The sequence below is a fragment of the Artemia franciscana genome, chromosome 8 (genome assembly GCF_032884065.1).
Source record: "Artemia franciscana chromosome 8, ASM3288406v1, whole genome shotgun sequence".
NCBI lineage: Eukaryota > Metazoa > Arthropoda > Branchiopoda > Anostraca > Artemiidae > Artemia > Artemia franciscana.
This window is the reverse complement of record NC_088870.1, coordinates 21,942,066-21,966,829: the sequence shown is the minus strand read 5'-3', so window position 1 is coordinate 21,966,829 and position 24,764 is coordinate 21,942,066. Positions and strand designations below refer to the sequence as shown.

The 24,764-nt window shown below is 36.1% G+C and overlaps 1 protein-coding gene across 4 annotated transcripts in view; it reads left to right on the top strand.

Moving 5' to 3' along the window:
• LOC136030141 (formin-2-like) overlaps window positions 1-24,764 on the top strand; it is a 230,345-nt gene that overhangs the window by 147,899 nt on the left and 57,682 nt on the right. For all 4 annotated transcript variants that reach the window (XM_065708838.1, XM_065708837.1, XM_065708839.1 and 1 more), the window contains one exon: window positions 2,972-3,092. In XM_065708838.1, coding sequence (XP_065564910.1) covers window positions 2,972-3,092 — 121 coding nt within the window. The remainder of the gene's footprint in view (window positions 1-2,971; window positions 3,093-24,764) is intronic.

Sequence of the window (24,764 nt, the reverse complement as noted above, 5' to 3'; positions counted from 1 at the left end):
TAATCTTGATAAAATTCGCTAAATTATGATTAAAGCGTAATACTTTAGTAATAAAATTATGGCGACTACAACAGAAAATTATGGAAGGCAGGCACGAATGATACTAAATACCAAACCTAACCAATTCTATATATTAAGGATTTAACTAAAATACACACGCATAGTAGTTTATCTCACTGAGATTAAGTTAATTATCTCCCAGTGCAGACAGAGATTAAATAAAAAAAAACAAGTTTTTTGAAATGAAAGTAAGGAGCGACATTAAAACTTAAAAGGAACAGAAATTACTCCTTATATGAAAGGGGCTTTTCCTCCTCGACACCCCGCCCTTTACGCTAAAGTTTTTTATTGTTTTAAAAAGTAGAGTTGCGAGAAAGAGTCAAACTTTAGCGCAAGGAGCGGGGTGTCGAGGAGGAAAAGCCCCTTTCATATAAGGAGTAATTTCTGTTCGTTTTAAGTTTTAATGTCACTCCTTACTTTCATTTTAAAAAACTTGTTTTTTTAGTTAATTTCTGAAAGTTTTTGAATTAATGCATGTCTGATTTTGGCTCTCCGTACATAAATTATTAAAATGAAATTTGCTATTAATTCTTTTTTTGGCTAAATGGCTTTCTCTTAGTTTTGATCAGACGATTTTGAGAAATAAGGGGTGGGGAAGGAGGCCTAGTTGCCCTCCAAATTTTTCGGTTACTTATAAAGGCAACTAGAACTTTTAATTTTTAACGAACGTTTTTATTAATAAAAAATATACGTAACTTAAGAATTAACTTACGTAACAAACTTTTATATTATTATATTTTTGATTATATATATGAGAGAGTTTGTCCCCTCGTTAATACTTCGCTCTTCACACTAAATCTTAAGTTTTGTCCCAATTCTTTAAGAATGACCCCTGAATCAGAAAGGCCGTAGAATAAATAGTTGAAATTACTAAAAATAATTTAGCATAAAGAGCGAAGAATTTATCTCCTTCTAAATACCTCGCTCTTTATGCTGAAGTATTTTTAGAACCCCTCATATGCGTAGTAGTCTCAGTTCGTTTTAAGTTTTAATGCTTCTCCTTACTTTCAATTGAAAAAAAACTTTTCCTTGTTTATGTTTTCATTGTTTTTTTTTAATAGTAATGCTAGAAAATCCTGCGCCCTTTTCATTAAATTTCTCTCCCCCCATGAAATATTCCTCCAAAGAAAGATCCTCCCATCTTGCCTCCTCCCCTGAACCCCACACCCAAACAAAAAAAAAACCTGAAAACGTCGGTACACTTCCCAATAACCATTACTGTATGTAAACATTGGTCAAAGTTAGTAACTTGCAGCCCCTCCTCCAGGGACTGTGGGGGGTAAGTCATCCCCAAAGACATAGTTATTATGGTTTTCGACTATGCGGAACAAAATGGCTATCTCAAAATTTTGATCCGTTGACTTTGGGAAAAAAATGAGCGTGGGAGGGGGCCTAGGTGCCCTCCAATTTTTTCGGTCACTTAAAATGGGCACTAGAACTTTTCATTTTCGTTAGAATCATTTCGTTTTCATTTTCGTTACATCCCTCTTGCAACACTCTAGGACCACTTGGTCGATACGATGACCCCTGGGGAAAAACAAAAACAAAAAACAAACAAATAAACACGCACCCGTGATTAGTCTTCTGGCAAAAAATACGAAATCCCACATTTTTGTAGATTGGACCTTGAAATTTTTCCTATAGGGTTCTCTGATACGCTGAATGCGATGGTGTGATTTTCGTTACGATCCTATGACTTTTAGGGGGTGTTTCCCCCTATTTTCCTAAATAATGCAAATTTTCTCAGGCTCGTAACTTTTGATGACAAAGACTAAATTTGATAAAACTTATATATTTGAAATCAGCATAAAAATCCAATCCTTTTGATATATCTTTTAGCATCGAAATTCTGTTTTTTAGAATTTCGTTTACTATTGAGCCGGGTCGCTCCTTACTACAGTTCGTTACCACGAACTGTTTGATACTAATCAATGCCGCATTTATGTATGAGTATTAAAATTTGAGCAGAAACAAATTTAACGAAGATACTTATGCTTTTTTATTTATTTTTTTTAGGGGGGGGGATTCTGTCCGTAGTGAGCGCCATATTTAAAGGTGACCACAATTACCGACACAATATGATGATATCAAAGCAGCAAAATGCACATAATTTCAAGCTACAAATAGTTTTAGCTAATAAGATATATTATTCAAAACATTGTGAAGAAACTGAAACTGCTATTCAGAGTTCCTAATAACGTTTGCTCCTCAAGATATCATTCTAAGAAGCCTCTAGCGACCCTAAAGAAATTAATCTAGTGGAAATTTCAAAAGAATTTTGAAGCAAAAAGTTCAAACATGTGTTCAACTTTAATCACTATAGTTTCCCACTACTCAGAGACCCGTAATGCCTTCGTTTGAGCCTTTAGTATTGTACTTTCTTTTTCTTATTTCCCTGGGAAGAGGGGAAGGGTTTTTTCTTATGACCCGCCCCTCGTTCGTAGGAAGAAGAAGAAAGGAGTTAAAGTGTACACACATTCCGAAGATTAGGTTGTAAATACGAATTTTTGAAGCATCATATATCGGTTAGGAATCTGGCTGTTCGCAGTTGTACCTATGCTTTCAATCTGGCCTATATGCAGGCATATTTTCTGAGGAAGGGGGAAGTGTCAAATTAAAAGAAACAAAACGTTATGAAATACCAGTAAACATGTAAGAAATTATCGGTAAAATCGTTAAAATATTCAGATCCTGGAAACAGATTCCAGACCAAGATTTCTCTCCCCTAAGTACTTCCATTTTTCAACCATTAAACAGTATATTTCCTTAAAGAGCACAGATTTGTAGTTATGTTGGTAAGATTGTAAATTAGGTTTTCCTAGATGAATTATTAGGTTCTAGCATTTTCTGATGTTGCTTAATGTTGAAAACGACACACTGACCACATATTTTAAACAGCACATTATTACAGATGGAAATTTTATACCACTGGTCAAGTAATGAGAGTGCCATTAGACAAAGTTCGCTCTGGGCCCCTCCATTACCAATTGAAATACAGGGTTCCAAAGTGTCATCTAAACAAAATGAAACAGGTATGTCGTTTTTCTTTTGCATATTTTATTTTGAGAGCTAAAAAGACTGTTCATTGATGATTTATTTACTGATGTTACCAAGGATGATGAAAATTAAATCTGATTGTTCGAAATGGTTAAGGGGAATCTTAAACATCATATATATTTTAAAAGAGATGCAAGTACCAGGATCTCAATTCTTAAAGAAAAAGACTTCCATAAAAAGTTATACAGTCATAGGTAGTTGCGGGTCTCCCCCCCCCAAAAAAATGATAAAAATCAGCAAAAATTAAGCTAAAAGCATATGCCACCAAACAGCTTAAGAAGATGTAGCTTCCTTTTTAAGGTGCAGTCTTCATAATTTTATGTTCTTCAAAATTTGAAACAACCAAAGTAAAATCTTAAAAACTCAATGCTTTCGTGTAGTAATGGGCTTAGACAGGTCCCGAGGAGGGGGGGGGGGTAGAACATTTTTTATATCCTTGGTACTTCAAGGGACAATGCTTAAAATTACCAGTTGGTGCCCATGTTTTATTAGGTCATTTTCACGTAGTAATTTTTGTTTATAAATAGCTATTTTTGCAAAATAAATCGTGAGAAATCAGTTTTCTTCAAAATTTTGAAAAACTAGTCAAAATTGCCAGATAAACACTCAGTTCTAATTTAATCTAGTGTCGATCGTTGAGTGTCCAACAAAATTTGCTAGAAAACTCGCTTTAAGAGTTCTTCCTCTTTTTTCTTCTTTATTTTATCTTATTACTTATAGAACCAGACAGAAGACAGAAACAAAATAAATTTGTGAAACAGAGTAGGGAGAAACAAACCAAGGTGAATCAAACAGTTCGTGGTAACGAACTGTAGTAAGGAGCGACCCGGCTCAATATTAAACGAAACTCTAAAAAAACGGAATTTTGATACTAATAGATACATTAAAAGAATCGTATTTTATGCTGATTTTGCCTATAAGTTTCATCAAATTTAGTCTTACTCATCAAAAGTTACGAGCCTGAGAAAATTTGCCTTGTTTTGTAAGATAGGAGGAAACACGCCCTAAAAGTCATAGGATCTTAACGAAAATCACACAATCGCATTCAGCGTATCAGAGAACCCTACTGTAGAAGTTTCAAGCTCCTATCTACAAAATGTGGAACTTAGTATTTTTTGCCAGAAGACCGATCACGGGTGCGTGTTTATTTGTTTGTTTGTTTGTTTTTTTTTCCCAGGGGTGATCGTATCGACCAAGTGGTCCTAGAATTTCGCGAAAGAGCTCATTACAACGAATATTATAAGTTCTAGTGTCCTTTTGAAGTGAACAAAAAATTAGAGGGCACCTAGGCCCCCTCCTTCGCTCATTTTTTCCCATAGTCAACGGATCAAAATTTTGAGATAGCCATTTTGTTCAGCATAGTCGAAAAACATAATAACTATGTCTTTGGGGCTGACTTACTCACCCAAAGTCCCTGGGGGAGGGGCTGAAAGTTACAAACTTTGACCAGCGTTTACATATAGTAATGGTTATTGGAAGTTGAATGGTTATAGCAATGGAAGTGTACAGACCTTTTCAGGGGGATTTTTTGGGTGGAGGGAAGGAGGGAAGATCTTCCATTGGAGGCATTTGTCATGGGAGAAGAGAAATTCCATGAAGGGGGCGCATGATTTTCTAGTATTATAAAAAAAAACAATGAAAAAATAAATATGAAAAAGTTTTTTCCACTGAAAGTAAGGACCAGCATTAAAATTTAAAAAGAAAAGATATTATTACGTATATGGGGGGGGATTCATCTCTTCTTAAATACCTTGCTCTTTACGCTAAAGTATTTTTATTAATTTCAACTATTTATTGTACGGCTTTTGTGATTCAGGGGTCAATCTTAAAGAATTGGGACAAAATTAAAGCTTTAGAATAAAGAGCGAGGTGTTAACAAGGGGGAAAACCCCCTCATATACATAATAAAAATACTCGAATATTGAATTTCGTTACGTTAAGTTAATTTGTAAGTTACGTATATTTTTTACCAATAAAAACGTTCGTTAAAAATTAAAAATTCTAGTTGCCTTTTTTAAGTGACCGAAAATTTGAAGGGCAACTAGGCCTCCTCCCCCACCCTTTTTCTCAAAATCATCTGATCAATACTAAGAGAAAGCCATTTAGGGAAAAAAATTAATACCCAAATTTCGTTTTAATTATTCATTTGCGGAGAGCCAAAATCAAACATGCATTAATTCAAAAACGTTCAGAAATTAAATAAAAAAAACAACAAGTTTTTAACTGAAAGTAAGGAGTGACATTAAAACTTAAAATGAACAGAAATTACTCCGTGTATGAAAGGGGCTGTTCCCTCCTCAACGTCCCGCTCTTTACGCTAAATTTATTTACTGTTGTATAAAGTAGAATTGAGAGAAAGAGTCAAACTCTACGCTAATGTTTTTTTGCTATTTTAAAAAGTAGAATTGAGAGAAAGAGTCAAACTTTAACGTAAAGAGCGGGGCGTTGAGGAGGGAACAGCCCCTTTCATACACGGAGTAATTTCTGTTCGTTTTAAGTCATAAATGTTGCTCCTAACTTTCAGTTAAAATTTTTTTTTTTTATTTAATTATATTTAAGATTGGTGGTTCATGAAACAATACAAAAAAATAAATTCAAAACTTAAAGCTAGCCAAATACATTTAGATGAGTGATCAGTGATCATATTAAGACAGTGTTCTCTTAATATCCTTGCAATCAAAGAGGTCTCAATAAAATAAATATCAACGACCGAATTCAGTGGGTATAGATATTAATGTGGTGGATGAGCACTATCTTGTCACTGCCTTAGTATTTAAGTAGTATTTAAGTATTTAAGTAGCCAGTAGGGACCAGTGAACTTTGTGATTGTGGAAACGATTGAATTGGAAAAACTGACAAGAATTTAGAATCACTGGCTATCCATTGGCCAACATCAGTAAATCATTTTTGCCTGACAAACATAAACATTAAAAGGGAGCCATAAATAATAATTTAGTACTGGTATTCCTTTATCAAAATCCACATAAAAAAGTTATTTTCAAGCCTTTACCGTAATGACAACCATAGGTGCACTCAGGTATGGGGAGAAGGGGAAGGTTATCCTGAGGTTTGTCCAAGGGAGAAAGGGTCAAAAACGAAGAAAAACCATTTAGGTCATTTTTTAAAATTTTTCTTGTGTACAGGGAGTAATTAAAAATTCTGCCTATCTCCCTCTGCGTGCAGGTACTTCGAAAAATAATTTTACAACCAGCTCAGAGTCTAATTGTTAATAATACATCAATAAAACGCTGGGTAATAATTTTATAGCCTGTATGCACCAGCTGGCATTCTTGACATAAACATGAATTTGGAGTTTAGATGAATCCTTATTATATTCATCTTATTATTAATATTTTTTTTACACTGGCTATGCGTGACTTGTTACCACTAGCAGCCATATGTTAAGGTGTATATCACTATTGAGAAATTTGAAAAATCATATTTCTATATACAGCTGTAATCTCGTTTCCACCTTAATGAGGTATTTATGTATTTATATAGAAGTATATTGCAAGAGATGAAAAGTTTTTCAGGAAGTTGAACAGGTGAGGGTTTAAAAGTTTCCGCTAGACTTGACTAGTCCAGTTGGTTGAAACTTGTTTAGTCCTGTATGAACGCACGGTTGTCTTCCCCTGAAATATTACCTGTTACGAAAAAAAAGAGAAAATAGATGTCGGACGATTCAAGATCCTTATCTTGGTTAAGTAATGATATGAGAAAATGAAACATCAGACATTGGATGAAACATCAAACATCAGAATAGAATATTTAAGGCATTAACAAGTGTGGCTAAAAGCGAGGAATTTAGGTGCATATTGTTTTTGACTAACGCTTGCCACAAAGTAAGCCCAAAATAGGCAGAGAAAATAGTTCCCAAACAGGTCATTATGCAAAAATTTGACTTAAGTCGTCTTAGAAAAACAATTTTTTGTTGTTCGAGTCATCTTCGGATGTTTGCTTAGTTAGGCATCAATGCCTAAAACTCGACAAATCAACGCTGCTCTTAAAACAGGAAGCAAAATTTGTATGGTCGAAAATAAAGAAGCCTCGAAATTGATGTCTAACAAAACGTGCATGTGAATTAGACTTCAATCCACAGCTTAGATACCAATACAGTTATGAAAACTCGTATCTTGCCCATGAGAAGCCTTTGGTACAGAGCTCTGAACTTGACGCCTCTTCCATGCCCGCGCTCCGACGCATAGATCGTACTACAACATCATAGGCGGGAACGCAATTCTGTTTTGTTGCATACACAGCTTAGATACCAATACCAGTTTCCTGTTACCAATTAGATACCAATACCAGTTTCCTGTCTCAAGCCGCTAGCATCGCTACCGCGCATTGTGTCCCAAAAATAAATCGAGTTTTCATATCTGTATATTGGTATCTAAGCTGTGCTTAAAGGTAACATCAACTAGAGCTTAAAAAGCTGAAGAAAATCGGATCTTTTAATTTTCAGCATGCCTCAGGTGTTATTTAAAAACGATTAGCGCCACAAGCAGAAAAGTTGTGAAGAGTAAGATAAACAAGTAAAAAAAAAAAAAAAAATTAGCGCCACAAGCAAAACATTAATTTTGTGTTGAAGAACATGTTTTGATTTTGGACAGACGAGTGGTCCTCATTTCAATCAAAGCTAAGGACCTTATAGTCAAAAATCAGTGCCCTTTATTCAAAACCGCTCTCTAGGGCTATAATGAGAAAAAGGTTGAAATGGCTAGCGCACGTTCTGCGGATTAACGATAACAGATCGCCGAAGAGTGTCCTTTTCGACCGGCCATCTAGGGCTAAACAGAGAGCAGATCGTCCACGATTGGGTGGGAGGATGTCATACAGAAAGATTTAAGGGAAATGGGAACTTCCTGGGAAGCTGTGAAGAGGGAGGCTTTGAATAGATTAGGATGGAGTAGGAGTGTGCGTAGCTGTTTTGGCCTCAGGTGGCTTGAAGCTGCTGTGAGCTGTAAGTAGTTGTAGTTGTGTCGCAGGGTGATATTTGTTATTTTCTCTGGGAGACGGACTTAAAGCTAAATTTGATTGGTTCCCCATAGATTAGACAGTCTTATATATCACATCTAAATTAATCTCTGAAAAGTTAAGCAAACAGTTTTCAAATTCTAATTATACGGGCCTTTGAGTGTTTTATTATTGATATTAGCTTAGTACTAATTTTCATATTGTCTTGTAATAAAATAAGGTCGTTAAACGCTAAGAAATGTGGGCTTAGCTTACTGTATTTCTTATAGTTTGCCGTAGAGTTAAGTAGTATTAAGAAACCACCGATATGTTATCAGCTTGCTTAATGCAGCCATAAGTCAATTGCAGCCATAACTTGGATTTAATATGCATTGGAGGTATAGCTGCTGTGAGTTGCTTTTGTGTTCATTATGGTTTTGGTTTAATGGACAGAAGAAATAAAGATTTTACCACGTAGTTAAGCACCACCATTTATTTGATTCATTTGAGGCATTTTCCCTAACTGTCTTCATGAACTATGGGATCTTTACAATAAAATTTGGTGTTAGGTTTTATGACGAGCAGAATTGATTTATATTTGACACATGTCAGAAAATAGTCAGTTGAGTTATCTCCAGGTCTTTTTTTTAATATCTTCAGGGTCCCCTTCCAGATAAAATAAAAATAAACAACAACAAAGTGGCAATGACAAATAAAAAAGCATTGGGATGCTCATAGCTCAAAACACATACTAATGAAACACTCCATATATCTCTGAATAAGAAAAATGTATTTATCCTCATCTTATTTTAAGAATTTTAACAGTCTGACAGCGTATTTTGACTATCTTGATCATTTGGAATGTAAAACTAAAAAAAATGAATATTTGTATTGAAGCATTAAGAAAAGCCAAATATCAGCAATCTAATTCTCGATTCTAGAATCGGATTGTCCAGTGGCAAGGCCATAGTGTTAAAAAAGGTGAGAAGATTGTTGAAAATTATTTACAGTAGGGACAAATCCCCCCCCCCCCCCCGATGATCGAAGGGACCTCAAATTTCTTCACGCCCGGGCCCCTTTATGTATTAATTCAGCCCTGATAGAGGCAGTGAAGACTCCATCGTTCAGTTATGTGGGTACTTAAAAGCCTGCATGCGAGATTATGCGTTGTCGTGAAAGTACCTACTCGTCATGGATACGTAATGTGTAAAGCCGTAATTCGAGTTTGAAAAGGAATTCGCCAGGGTGGTCGCCACCTTTGTATAATAATAGTTTGGTTGCACTCCAGAAAAGGCTAGAATTAGTTTTATTTTTAAAGGTTTGAAGCTTTCCATACTAAATTACGCGGACGACATCCTGAATTTAAGTGGAACTGTATCGTCTATTGAGGAAAATTTTTCCGTGCTTAGTAGGGAATATGCCGAAATTGGTCTCAATTTTAATGCTTCAAAGAGCGAGGTCCTTATTTTCGGTAAATCTGTCGGTGATGTAGTTAGGAAATCAGAATGTTCAGTTGTCTGCTTGTATTTAGTATCTTGGTCTTTCAATAGGGGATGGGCTCACCATATCTCTCATCTAAGTGAGAAACTTAGAAAAGTGTTTGATGTACTAGTTCGCTGTAAAGCTTGCTACAGCAGGCGTTTTCTCGCCCGTCTCCACAACGCTTTTGTGATGCCCCATGTCCTCGCATTGACTCCATTTTGAAATTTGCGTACGAGTTAAGTGAGCCACTAACCGTAGCTGAGCAGCGTCGTGGTCGCTATTTTCTAGGCTCGATAGGACAAACTGCCCCCATCCTGCTATGTGTTAATAGAAATATTTGAATTCATTCTTGGTAGTATAGTTTTCTTTGTGAATGTATTTTACTTTCTTTTTTTTTGTCTTCTCGTCTGATTCCATAATATCAATCAAGTTGGGATCAAGAAATGGATATTTGTCCTAGCTTTGGAATGCCATTGCAAGATTAAGATCGGAAAACTCCGCCAATTAAGAAAAACAAAAAACAAAAAAAAACATGCAAACAGAAAACTACGGATATAAATAATCCTAAATAATGACCAAGAACACAACTAATTAAACAAGTTGTTCATCATCGCTCTTCAATCATTTCATTTTAACGTTTATAGAAAATAAAGATGAAATAAGAATTATCGAGCTTTGCCTTTTCTTCCGAAAGTTGTAATGATACTTTCTATAAAGTCATTTCGACAACTTGCCTTAACCTTGTTTACAAATAAGATATTGCTTCTGTCTTTGCTATAGTTAGTTTGAATACTATAAGCACAATGCCCAAGCCAAGCTGTAGTTGCAGTTGTTGATGAAAATGAAATCATGCACGACTGCATAACCAATAATGTGTTCTATGAAAGGCTTGATGAGTAGGGCTATGTTCAACTTTCAAGCGTAATTTTAGTTATTGACAAATCAGAGTCTGCAGATTATGTGTGAAAATGGGAGAGATGGAGGCTTTGAACAAGAGCTTTTTCATCTGTTTCCTGAGCCTTGTATAAGGTACAAAGACATAGTATGGATAGGAAATGCGAAGGAATAAATTATTGCATATACAAGCTTTCCATTCCGATGATTAAACTCAACATTGATAAACCTGGCTTCTCGATTTTCGTTCCTCATTATTTTGAAAACCTCTCCAAAGTTTATTATTTGAAGTTCTTTTTTCACTGTTTGTTTATCGTAGTGTATTTATTGTTTATCTTTTTAATGTTATTGTTGACATTTTTGTATGAAATTATAGAAGAGTTTGTGTGCAGCAGTGTTGCCAAATGGGGTGGATTTTGCCATTTCGGCACATTTCTAAGCTTACTCATAAGGCACTTTGAATCTTTAAACTGGTTCATTTCCTAAAGTAAATTTTGCTTGCAGAATTTCGCTTCTTACCAATTTTTATTTTAAAAAATGGTGAATTCGGTATATTTTTTTCTTTTATGGGTGCACTACTACAGTACCTCTATTAGACGACACGGTGTAGTACGTAAATCGAGTCGTGGAACTTTCTTTGCTATGCTGTTCAAAAACTTATATGCTGACTAACGCACTACATTAACGTTTGCAAAGACCAGGGTTGCCCCTAAAGTATTCTTGAAAGGTGTCCTAAGGCCATTCAAATAATACCAATGAATCCAATTGGTTTTTTCTCTTCTTCTTTTTTGAATTATCCTCTCATATATTAAACCCTGTTCAAATCTAGAGTAGAGTATTGTTATTATTTTTTAATTTTGAATTATTTTTGTAAGCTGATTTGCGAACTGTCAGAAGATCTCTGCAATTATTTAAACATTAAGCTATGTTTTATCCGTAGTCCACATTTCATGTCATGTGGATTTGTTATTTGAATGGTGGTGTTGAGATTCTTCTTAAAAGCTGACCTTAACGGGCTCTTTAAATTTATAAATTTAAACTGTGTGCACAACCAAAACTAGAAGTCCCTAAAAATGTTTTTTATCAAACAATTCGTGTTAACGAACTGTTTGAGCCGGGTAAGGAGCGACCCGGCTCAATAGTAACCAAAACTCTAAAAATTGGAATTTTGGTACCAATAGCTACATAAAAAGAATCGCATTTTAATGCTGATTTTAAATATATAAGGTTAATCAAGTTTAGTCTTACCCATCAAAAGTTACGAGCCTGAGAAAATTTGCATTATTTTAGAAAATAGGGAGAAACAACCCCTAAAAGTCATGGAATCTTAACGAAAATCACACCATCAGATTCAGCGTATCAGAGAACCCTACTGTAGAAGTTTGAAGCTCCTATCTGCAAAAATGTGGAATTTTATATTTTTTGCCAGAAGGCAGATCACGGATGCGTGTTTATTTGTTTCTTCGTTTTTTTTCCCAGGTGTGATCGTATCGACCCAGCTGTCCTAGAATGTTGGGAGAGGGCTCATTCTAACGGAAATGAAAATTTCTAGTGCGCTTTTTAAGTGACCAAAAATTGGAGGGGGCCTAGGCCCCCTCCCACGCTGATTATTTTCTCAAAGTCAACGGATCAAAATTCTGAGATAGTCTTTTTATTCAGCGTAGTCGAAAAACCTTATAACTATGTCTTTGGGGAAGACTTACTCCCCCACAGTCCCCGTGGGAGGGGTTACAAGTTCAAAACTTTGACCAGTGCTTACATATAGTAATAATATGAAAAAAACTTCGTTTTCTTAAAGAGCTAAAGAGGCTGCGTCCCAAAGTCGAACCTTAAAATGTACAGGAATTAGGAGAGGCAGTTGGGGGGCTGCCGCCCCCAAACCCACCGCTTTTAAAGACTCTTTTGTACAGGTTTTTTGTTGTGGGGGGCTGCCGCCCCCCCTAACCCCCCGCTCTTGGCTTCGGAAAGGCCCTCTTTCAACACAAAAAACCTGTACAAAAAAGTCTTTAAAAGCGGGGGGTTTGGGGGGGTTTCTACAATCCATGGTGGATGTAATTTAATAATTCCTGTACTCCTCGTACAGGAATTAGGACTGCCTCTCCTAATTCCTGTACGTTTTAAGGTTCGACTTTGGGACGCAGCCTCTTTAACTCTTTAAGAAAACGAAGTTTTTTTCATATTTTGTGAAAAAAAAACGCCCGATAAGGGACTTGAACCCTTGACCTTAGGATTAAAAGTCCCACGCTCTACCGACTGAGCTAACCGGGCATATTTGAAGTCGAAATATCTGCATGTGTATAAATATAACTTTTAAATAGCTTTTAAGAATTTCAAAAATTAACATGGGCTCTTATGGGGAAATGGATTTTTCTAAGCTAGAAAATCGGGGGGTTAAGATTTTCCGACGAAACTTTCCAGGAAAATTACCCGGAGAATTCCGCGTCGAATGAGTCTTCGTAAACCCAGATCCGATGTCGGCTGTGACCTGTAGGCGTGGCAGAAAAAAACAAAAGGAGAACATGAACATTAAGTGGCTATGCGTGGTTTTTGGAAAACAGGGAAGGAGTTATCGGATCGAGCTGAAATTTCGCGAATAAGCTCTTGGGCCCTAAGGGACCTTAACTTGTGAATTTCAGCCCGATCGGACAACGTTAAAGGGGAGGGGGTGTGGTTGGAGAGTCGAAACTTTCGGCCAGATTTTCCCCATGAAGGAAAAGTCGGAGGGGGATGAAATTTGGCAGGTTTCTTAGTTGGAGCTTGGGCTACGAAATGCACCCCTCCCCATCCCTCTGCCACCACTGGAACCGATCTTGTTCCACCACTGGAACAAGATCGCTTAACATTATCGTGGTTCGCCTCTTTAAAGAGGCACGAGTGTGCCTCCTTGATCGTTATTGGAAAGTGTACAGGCGTTTTCAGGAGGTTTTTTAGTTGGAGGCAGGGGTTGAGAAGAGGGGGATATGCTGGGGGAACTTTCCATCGATGAATTTGTCATGGGGGAAGAAAATTTCCATGAAGGGAGCGCAGAATTTACTAGCATTACTTAAAAAAAAACAATGAAAAAATGAATATGAAAAAGTTTTTTTCAGCTGGAAGTAAGCAGCAGCATTAAAACTTAAAACGAACATAAACTATTACCCACATGAGGGGCTCACCTCCTCCTAATACCTCGCTCTTTACGCTAAAGTATTTTTAGTAATTTCAACTATTTATTCTGCGGCTTTTGTGATTCAGGGGTCATTCTTAAAGAATTGGGACAAAAATTAAGCTTTAGTGTAAAGAGCGAGGTACTGATGAGGGGGCAAACCCCCTCGTATATGTAATAAAACATGAGAATACAAAAGTTCTTTACGTAAGCTAATTTATAAGTTAAGTATATCTTTTACTTATAAAAAGATTCGTAAAAAATTAAAAGTTCTAGTTGCCTTTTTAATTAACCGAAAATCGGAGGGCAACTTGGCTTCCTCCTCCCCTCTTTTTTTCTCAAAATTATTCGGTCAAAATTATGAGAAAGCCATCCAGCCAAAAAAAAATATACAAATTTCGTTTTAATTATTCCTCTGCGGGGAGCCAAAATCAAAACATGCATTGATTCAAAAACGTTCAGAAATTAAATAAAAAAACAAGTTTTTTTTATAATGAAAGTAAGGAGCGACATTAAACCTTAAAACGAACAGAAATTACCCCGTATATGAAAGAGGCTTTTCCTTCTCAACGCCCCGCTCTTTACGCTAAAGTTTTTACTATTTTAAAATGTAGAGTTAAGAGAAAGAGCCAAACTTTAGCGTAAAGAGCGGGGCGTTGAGAAGGAAAAGCCTCTTTCATATTCGGAGTAATTTCTGTTCGTTTTAAGGTTTAATGTCGCTCCTTACTTTCATTTAAAAAAACTTATTTTTTTATTTAATCATTAATAGACAGAATGGTGATGCTATAGATAAAATCCTTTATTCTGCGTCCCATGCAAAAGAAAAAAAAACGGTATGAAAAAACTTCATTGGTTTAAAATCTAAATACCGTATAGTATAAGAATAAGAATATAAAGGTAGTAACCTTTGCGGAGATAATATCCAGCTGATAAATTAGGAAGGCGAACTGCAAGAAAATTGAACATAGATATGAGAATAATTCCATAGCCCATTCCGACATGTGGCCACTGCTGCTGTAGGTATGGATGATTCCTGAGTGTCAAATACATATATTTTCAGGCAAACTGTCGCATCGAACCTGAAAAAAAATATATGAAAATGTATTTTTTTTATTTGGTTTAGTTTAATGATTTGCTTTTAGGCTGATACGTTGAAATATTTGAAGGCCAGAAATAGGCCTGTACGCAGAAATTTTTTTGCAGTGCCTAATAGCAATCAAAAAGAAAAATATTTGATAATCGTAAGCGAGATCGGGATGAAACTTGGTGGGTAGAATAAGCAAATTTCGTAGGTCGTGATTGACGTAAACAGACTAGATCCACTCTCTTTGGGGGATCTAGGGGGGGGGAGTTCAGTGCTTTGGTGAGCTCGGTGCTTCTGGACGTGCTAGGACGATGAAAATTGGTAGGCGTGTCAGGGAGCTGCACAAATTGACTTGATAAAGTTGTTTCCCCGATTCAACCATCTGGGGGAGGGGCTGAAGGGAGAGGAAAAATTAGAAAAAATGAGGTATTTTTAACTGACGAGTGGGTGATTGGATCTTAATGAGTTTTGGTATTTAGAAGGGCCTCGTGTCTCAGAGCTCTTATTTTAAATCTCGACCGTCACTAAGCCTCATATTTTCCTTTTAAATAAATCTATTGATTCTTAGAATTTTGCTAGAGCTCATACCATATGAGTTCTTGGCTCTTAGCTCTTCTGACTCCTTCACAAGTGTCATATGAGCTCTTAGTTCTTGTTTTTTTAGTAGTCTTCTTTGTTACCTTTTGAGAGATTACCGATCTTTGAATGTTGAAAATTTTGATCATGGTGGAGCAGAGTTTGAAAACGCATGACTAAGGGTGTTTCCTACGTAAAGTGCCATACTGCCATATGACACTTTCTGGTGTTATTCTTGTGGAAAGGCTGAGATGCATAATAAGGGTACAACTTAAATCTCTACGGTTTAACATCCTCAACAGGTAGCTCACAATCCCCCTCTTGTTTACTCCCTCTCAGGGTCGAATCTCCAGCATTTTATTGGGGGGGGGGCAAGAGAGGTTCATGTCCGGATAATCTAGGGTTATAGGCTGTGACTCAATTCTTTTGATCAAAAACAGTGTGTTAGATTAGCTTTGGTCAAGCTTAATTGAAGGTTGATTAAAGCACACGTTCTTTCAAACGATTGACGGAAACTTTTGAACAAAATGATTGACCGTCTAGGGCCTCCTATAACTCGAAATTAAGCAGATAAGTTGTCATTTAATTTTCACTTTACCTCCACAAGTCAAAGTTTACCTCTGTATCTCGAACTTTTTTCAGTGGACCCCTGTTTGTCGAAACCCCAGTATGCTGGTTGCAACATGTAAACTTTGACATGTATTATTTATTTAACATATTTTTGTATCAGATTCTGTTAATGTTCAGGTGTCTATTTCCTAGCAAACTAAGTTTACTATTGATATTTGAAAGTTAAGTTTTGAGATTTTGAAGTAAATTCTAGATATGTCGAGTCTATACTACACTAAATAGTCATTCTTAACTTTGTTGTGGCTGTAGGGAGTAAATTTAGAGATTTTGTAACTCTGTAACTCAAATTTTCATTTGGCTTATTTTTATAGCTTGTTACCTTTAGAAGTCGAATTTTTTCTACAATGACTTCGACAAGTCGAACTATAGCCTACGTAACTCGACGAAAAACCGTGGTCCATCGAATTTTGAGTTTGCGACAGTCTATTATATTAAAAATTAGTCTAAAAAAATTAAAAAACAGTCTATAATATTAAAAATTATGAATATCATGGTTGCTGAAATACTAATGAGAGGTTTATATGCTACTCTTTAATTTGTTTAGGAAAATCATTGAATTTTATGCTCCTAAGAGAAGATCCGGAATTTTATGCTCATAAGAGAAGATCCGGTTTTGTTTTTTAGTCGGTTCTGCGTTTTAATCAAAGTACTAGTTTTCAGAATCCTACAGATATGAGAAAAAAAAAAAAATCCTGACTCGGAGTTTATTTGAGCTAGTGTCGTATTAGATATATCTTACGTAATACCCAAAGCAATAGATTGTGGTCGTTTTTAGGTTCAACTTCTGTCAACTCCGATCAGCATTCGGTTTTCAAGACAAAATATAGGTTTAAAATTAAGTCTTCGAATATCGATTGCTTGGAAATCCCGGAATATCTAAAGTTTTGGTGGAGGGATTGGAGCTGAGGTTTTCCCAGTCCGCCTCCCTTATCAGAAGCAATCCACTGATACTATGTTCTGTAGAAAGTCAAGCAGCCTATAGCCACTGTGTTCAAAATTCTGTTTACTGTTGTGTTAAGGATTTCTTAGAAGCCTTCCAGTCATTACACTAGTGCCCCGCACATACGTTCTTTCCGCAAAGCCTGCTTGTCACCACTTACAAATTCGAAAGATTCGTTCCTTCCCGGTTGATATACCTATTGCTCGATCCTTAGTTATTCAACTCTTTAGGGAGAGATGCGCTGTAAACTATTTACTTCAAACCTTTCTCTTGAAGTAAATAGGGATCAGGCATCCTCGGGAATATATCTAGATCAGCTTTATTAAGAGGCAAACAGCCAGCTAAGGGCACCTTCCTCCCTATTGACGTTACTGAAGACAGCGAAGGTAAAAAGTCATTCTTATTGAATAGCCAGCCAATAACTATCGACTATTGAAGTTCATACATAAATGGTTGCTGCGGTAGCTGCAACCTAGTAAAGAGCGAACCACAGTCCATAGTAATCAAAAGTTAAACAAGAGCTAAGAGCTCATATGGCACCTGTGACTAGGCAAGAAGAGCTAAGAGCCAAGAGCTCATATGGTATGAGCTCTAACAAAATTCTAAGAATCAATAGATTGATTTAAAAGGAAAATCAGAGGCTTAATGCCGGTCAGGATTTAAAAGTAAGAGCTCTGAGTCACGATTTAGCCCCCCTGATGGTCGAATCTGGGAAAACGACTTTATCAAGTCACTTTGTGCAGGTCCCTGACACGCCTACCAATTTTCATCGTCCTAGCACGTCCAGAACCACCAAACTCGCCAACTCGCTGAACGCCTCCCCCCAACTCCCCCAAAGAGAGCGAATCCAGTACGATTACGTCAATCACGTATCGAGGACATTTGCTTATTCTATCCACCAAGCTTCATCTCGATTCCTCCACTCCAAGTGTTTTCCAAGATTTCCCCCTCCAACTCCCCCCAATGTCAAAAGATCTGGTCGGGATTTGAAATAAGAGCTCTGAGACATGAAATCCTTCTAAATATCAAATTTAATTAAGATCTGATCGCCTATTCGTAAGATAAAAATACCCCAATTTTCACGTTTTCCAAGAATTTCGGTTTTCCCCTCCAACTCCCCCCAATGTCACAGGATCTGGTCAGAATTTAAAATTAGAGCTTTAAAGCACAAGATCCTTCTAAATATTAAACGTCATTAAGATCTGGTCACCCTTTCGTAAGTTACAAATACTTCATTTTTCCAAATTACCCCCCCCCCACTCCACCAAAGAGAGCAGATCCGGTCCGGTTTTGTCAGTCACGTATCTTAGACAGGTTTTTATGGCACTTGGTATTAACCAAGTGACATATAGCAATCGCAATTTCTGTCGGTCTGTCTGTTTGTCGGTCCCGGTTTCGCTACTTTAGGCACTTCCAGGTAAGCTAGGACGATGAAATTTGGCAGGCATATCAGGGATCGGACCAGATTAAATTCGAAATAGTTGTTCCATCTGGAAGAGAGTGGGGGGCCCGTTAATTCGGAAAAGATAGAAAAATATAAGTATTTTTAACTTACGAACGGTTGATCAGATCTTAATGAAATTTGATGTTTGGAAGGATATAGTGTCTCAGAGCTGTTATTATAGTCCCGACTGGATCTGGTGACATTGGGGAGGGAGGTTGGGTGGGGGGAACCTAAAATCTTGGAAGACACTTAGAGTGAGGGATCGGGATGAAACTTAGTGGGAAAAATAAGCACAAGTCCTAGATACATGATTGACATAACCGGAACGGATCCGCTCTCTTTGGGGTAGTTAGGGGAGGGGGTTGATTCTGAAAAATTAGAAAAAATTTGGTATTTGCAACTTACGAACGCGTGATCGGATCTCAATGAAACTTGATATTTAGAAGGATATCGTTTCTCAGAGCCCTTACTTTAAATCCAGACCAGATCTGGTGACATTGGGGGGGGGAGTTGGGAGGGGGAAACCTAAAACTTGGAAAACACTTAGAATGGGGGGATCGGGATGAAACTTGGTGGGGAAAATAAGCACAAGTCCTAGATACATGATTTACATAACCGGAAAGGATCCGCTCTCTTTGGGGTTGTTGGGGAGGGGGGTAATTCTGAAAAATTAGAAAAAAAGAGGTATTTTTAACTTACGAACGGGTAATCGGATCTCAATGAAATTTGATATTTAGAAGGATATCATGTCTCAGAGCTCTTATTTTAAATCCCGACCGGATCTGGTGACATTGGGGGGAGTTGGGAGGGGGAAACCTAAAACTTGGAAAACACTTAGAGTGGAGGGATCGGGATGAAACTTGGTGGAAAAAATAAGCACAAGTCCTAGATACATGATTGACATAACCGGAACGGATCCGCTCTCTTTGGGGTGGTTGGGGGGGGGTTAATTCTGAAAAATTAGAAAAATGAGGTATTTTTAACTTACGAACAGGTGATCGGATCTCTATGAAATTTGATATTTAGAAGGATATCGTGTCTCAAAGCTTTTATTTTAAATCCCGACCGGATCTGGTGACATTGGGGGTAGTTTGGGGTGGGGGAACCTAAAATCATGGAAAACGCTTAGTTTGGAGGGATCGGGATGAAACGTGGTGGGAAAAATGAGAAGAAGTCTCAGATACGTGATTTGCATAATTGGAACGGACCCGCTCTATTAGGGGGGGGGGTTAATTCTGAAAAATTAGAAAAAATGACGTATTTTTAACTTGCGAAGGAGTGATCGGATCTTAATGGAACTTCATATTTAGAAGGACCTCGTAACTCAGTTCTCTTATTTTAAATCTCAACCGGATCCAGCGTCATTGGGGGGGAGTTGGGGGAGACTGGAAATCTTAGATAATACTTAAAGTGGAGAGATCAGGATGAAACTAGATGGGAAGAATAACAAGAGCTAAGAGCTCATATGGCACTTGTGACGAGGCAAGAAAAGCTAAGAGCCAAGAGATCATATGGTATGAGCTCTAACAAAATTCTTTGAATCAATAGACTGATTTAAAAGGAAAATAAGAGGCTTAATGCCGGTCAGGATTTAAAATAAGATCTTAAAATAAGGATTTAAAATAAGAGCGTGATTCTTAAAATAAGAGTCACGATGTCCTTCTAAATATCAAAATTCATTAAGATCAACGATCAACGTCACTTTCTAATTTTTCAGAATTATCCCTCCCCCCCCCGATAGAGCCGATCCGTTACGATTATGTATATCACGTATCTAAGACTTCTGCTTATTTTTCCCACCAGGTTTCATCCCGATCCCTCCAAACTCAGCGTTTTCCATGATTTTAGGTTCCCCCACCCCAAAATACCCCCAATGTCTCCAGATCCGGTCGGGATTTGAAATAAGAGCTTTGAGCACGGTTTGTAAGAGCTCTTCTAGAAAATTCCTCCTCCAGGCCCCTTAATAAGCTACGCAATTAAATTCCTACAAACACCAATATATTAAATTACATTATTAGAGGTGTGGTTCTGTTAGTACAGCGCTGGACATCAAATTACATTATCATGTGTTCGATTCCAGCTCAGATTTTTTTTTCAATCATGGTTTATCCCTTCTTATGATTAATTTTCAGATAATCCTCTATTTTTGCAAATGTGATGCACTCATTTTTTAAAGCACATCCGGGGAAGGCTCATTTTAGACCTATTACTCATATCTACATGCTTTTTATCAATTTTACCCTCCAAAAGTGCCATATTGCACTACAAAACGGCACTTTTGGTGCCACGTCGTAAGTGGAAGAATGTGAAAGCATAAAACGGTACCATTGCAATAATTATGGTCCAAAGGCCTTAACTGGAGGCTTCTAAGAACCCCTCTCATATGCTCTCCCTCTATACCCTCTTGGTAAGTTTTATTTAGAGTTTACTCATCTTAAAAGTAAAATATTATTGCGAAAACAAATTAACTAAAACTAAAAACTTTTCAACTAAAAATCTACCTAAAATTAAGCTTGAATGGTCAACAGTTTTGAACTGAATCTTCAAAATTCACTCTGCGATGAAGCCTGTGTGCTGGTTTTAAAGGCGGTGATTGACGGGAAGAGGCGTCCTTGTCCCCTTAGTTTTTGCTCCTGCCTAGGTTTTGAAAAACACCATTTTTTGCTCATTTCATTGGAAAAGCCACTTTTTCTATTTAAAATAAAGGGGGAGACAACCGAAAGTGTACTTTGCGGGAATGTGCTATCAAGTCAAATTTACAAAAAGCGATTAGGTATAAATATAAGCTTTTAAATGTGCCATTAAACTGCTCTCTTTTGTTATAGTAGCCTTCTAGTTTCGGCCAGTCAGTAGGCAATTTAATAAAGCCCTGTCTTCATTATGGCTTTTACAGGTGAAGTCGGCCGAGTAAAAACAGCTTTTTGCTCATCGAAAAACAAACTTTCCAGAAAAACATGTATTGTTTTGTGGAGTAGAGATAATGAACCTATGTTATAGACTGAAAGTTTTTCGTAGCTGTCAAGGTTGTTTGCAGTATTTTCTTGAGGTGTCTTATCTCCCCTAGATCGGTAATAATTAGAAATTATATTATAAATAAGTTTTCAACTGAATCTAAGGAGTTATATTAAAACTTAAAACGAACATACATTATTCCGCATAATTAAAAAAGATCATGGCAGCTTTGCTTCTACATTAAATTTTAATAAAGACGAACAAAGATGAATTTAAAAAAACAAGGTTTATCCGAGGGAAGTAAAGAGCGAAGTTGAAACTTAAAATGGAGAAAAATTATTACTTCACAGCCTATCTAATATATATCAATAAAACTAGTACAAATAAACCAACTAATTATGTTTCCCATATGCTTTTAGGATCATAGAATACTAGCGCTTTACTGAAAACACAAAATAATCTAGGAATTTCGGTACAGCAAAAGCAAACCAATTGAGGACGCTTTTTACAGAATTAAAAAATCATAAATCCCTTTTAGGATAAATCCCTTGTAAGATAAAGCAACAATCCATTTTAGGTTTGTTGCTTTATTTTTTTTATGCATTTAGTTTGGTATTGCTTCTTCACAATGGGTCAGTTCAATGACTGGCTCTCGTTTTGGTTCTGAAAAGGACATGTCATGATTAGTTTGTACAAAACAAGTTCGAAGCAAAGCGATCTTCATAGTATTAGGACTATAGACTAGCTTTAGAACCTATACCATAGCTTAATGTTCAGTGTTGTATAGAGATAAATAATCGGACTTCGAGAAAAGCACATTTCTTACAATTTAAGACTGTATATTACTCACTATTGGTATTATAGCTGGCGATACCAAAATGCTACCTGATAAGTCAATCCAATATTTCTGTATGCTCAATTACATTGCGGTTATTTAAAAAATATTTGATTTTACGCTTATGTTTTTAAGATAATTTAATTGTATACTAAACGTTATTGATGTCACAACTGGTATAAGACTATGAAAAGCTTTATAGATTCGTCTATTGTTGTCAGGCTACGTATACACTTTTGACTCCCAAATCAATAATTCCTGTTTTTGTACTTGACTTTTGTGTTTTCAGTAAAGTGCCATTTTTCAATAATCCTAAAAGCATAGGGAAACGTAAGAAGTTGGTTTATTTGTATTAGTTTTATTGATATATATATTAGATAGGCTGTTAAGTAATAATTTTTATGCGTTTTAAGTTTCAACTTTCCTTCCCTCGGAAAAAAAAACTTAAAAAAAAAAAAAATTCATATCTATATATAGCAATAGACTTAGCATTTTTACACATGCATTAATCCATTTGTAAACATTTGACCTTTCCTTCGTCCTTGCAAGACAGTCAATATAATTTAGATAAAGCTTAGTGATTGGGAAATAAGATATGGAGATAAAAAGTAGTCCCACGGCTTGATATCTAATTAGAATTAATAGCTTAAGCTTTTACATAGTTTCTTTTCGTTATCAACCAGTTAAACTCGAAATTTGATATTCTATACTATGCATTATTTCCTACGATGTGAAAAGGAGAAACCAAAATATTGGAAGTTTTTTCTAAAATCATTCCCTTTTAAAGGTAAATTCAGGATGTAATTCAACATTAATAGTCTAAAATGATAGTAGAAAGAAGGGCTGTACCAGCCAAAGCTTTGGAAAACAATTGGGCAAAATCGCAATTGGGCGACTCTTCTAGAGAAAATTTGCTAGATTATGTTCTTTCCAGATATCATCATCGACTTTTCTCAGTAAAGCACCCCCTGATTGTCTCAGATATAGCTCTAGAATATAAAAGAGACTAGGATTAACAGAAGACATTGCAATGGTGAATTTCTTACTTTATAGCATGAAGATGTTTCTGTTAATCAGACTCTCATGTTTCCTTCCATTTTTATCCAATTTATCCAACCATTTTAAATAGTGTTTATCAAGACCGCATTCAGGGGAGAGGTTAGGGGGTACGACCCCCTCACCACCCAAAAATGACCGACTCGCAAAATCCTAATGAAAATTCATAAGAATGCATTCTTGATCAATTTTAAAATTTTTCTTGTAAAAATCATCCGAAAAAATGCCCCCCCCCCGAAGAAAAATAGTGGATACGACCCTCATTTTTATACCCATAATCACAGCTTAGATACCAAAATACAGTTATTATTTATATTTGATTTATTTTTGGACACAGTGTACGGCAGCGATGCTAGCGGCTGGAGATATGAATCTAAAAGTCGGAACAATTGGACACAAAACATGCAACAAAACAAGATTGCGTTCCAGCCTATGGTATTGTAGTACGATCTACGCCTCGGAGCGCGGGCTTGGAGGAGGCGCCAAGTTCAGAGCTCTGTACCAAAAGCTTCTCATGGGCAAGATAGAAGTTTTTATAACTGTTTTCTATTGTTGACACTGGCAAATCTAGATTTCATCCAGTCAAAAAAAAAACATTTTAACAAAAAACCCGCGATAATAACGAAACTCAGCGGAAAAATATATTATTAGGGCTACGATTGGGACCCTAAGGGGGGTGAGGTACATTGTCAGAAAATCGACTTTAATATGCAAAAGAGTCAAAAATAAGAATCTGATGATAAGCTACTTCTATTTTATACCCATGTTTCCTTCGCCCAATTGGGATTTCTACAAAAGTTGATAAAAGCCTTTACCGAGTAGTGCTGTACCGTAGGGTATTCTAGAGAATTTATTTTCCACCAAAAACTTAGCTAGTTAATCAAAGGTGTTTTTTTTCAAACGATTGCAATGCAACAAATAACTGTTCTAGTAGATTGTTTTTCTGAACCTTTGAAAATATTAACCGATTTTTTTTTTTTTTTGCCGAAAATAAGTTTCTCGGAATGAATTTGGTGTCAGGATAAATTAAAAAAAGTCTTCTTTTGAAAGCTGAGTTTAACAGGATGTTATTGTTTGATTGAAAATATTATTAATATCCTAAGGTTTAAACCCTTTATGCTACTTTTTTTCGGATGAAGACACTTGCCTTTTCATTGGTATCGTCTACGACTGTCAATTTGAAGAAAAGATTATTCGACCATTTGAACAATATTTTATTTTACATTTTAGTAGTAGTATTAATTTATTAACCAAAGGAAATAACACAGACAAAATCAATCTAAACTAATACATTTTTTTGCTATTAATTATATATATATATATATATATATATATATATATATATATATATATATATATATATATATATTGTGCGTGTGTAAAACAATTATAAAACGAAGCTATTCAAGTTTCTGGCTATGGTTTTCGGGTTCATCTCAATTACTTCTTGCATTTTCCTTTTTGGAATAGGAAATTTATCCATTTTTCTTCGTTGTTATATTTATTTGTTAAAAGGTTAATTCTTGTCATTTTGCAAAAATTTGTTAATCCTGATAAATAAAAGATATTCTTTACGCAAATTAAAAAACAAAGGTTTATTGTTCTAGTAGATTGTTCTGCAGAATCTTTAAACAGTTCACTAGGAAGTTTTTTACC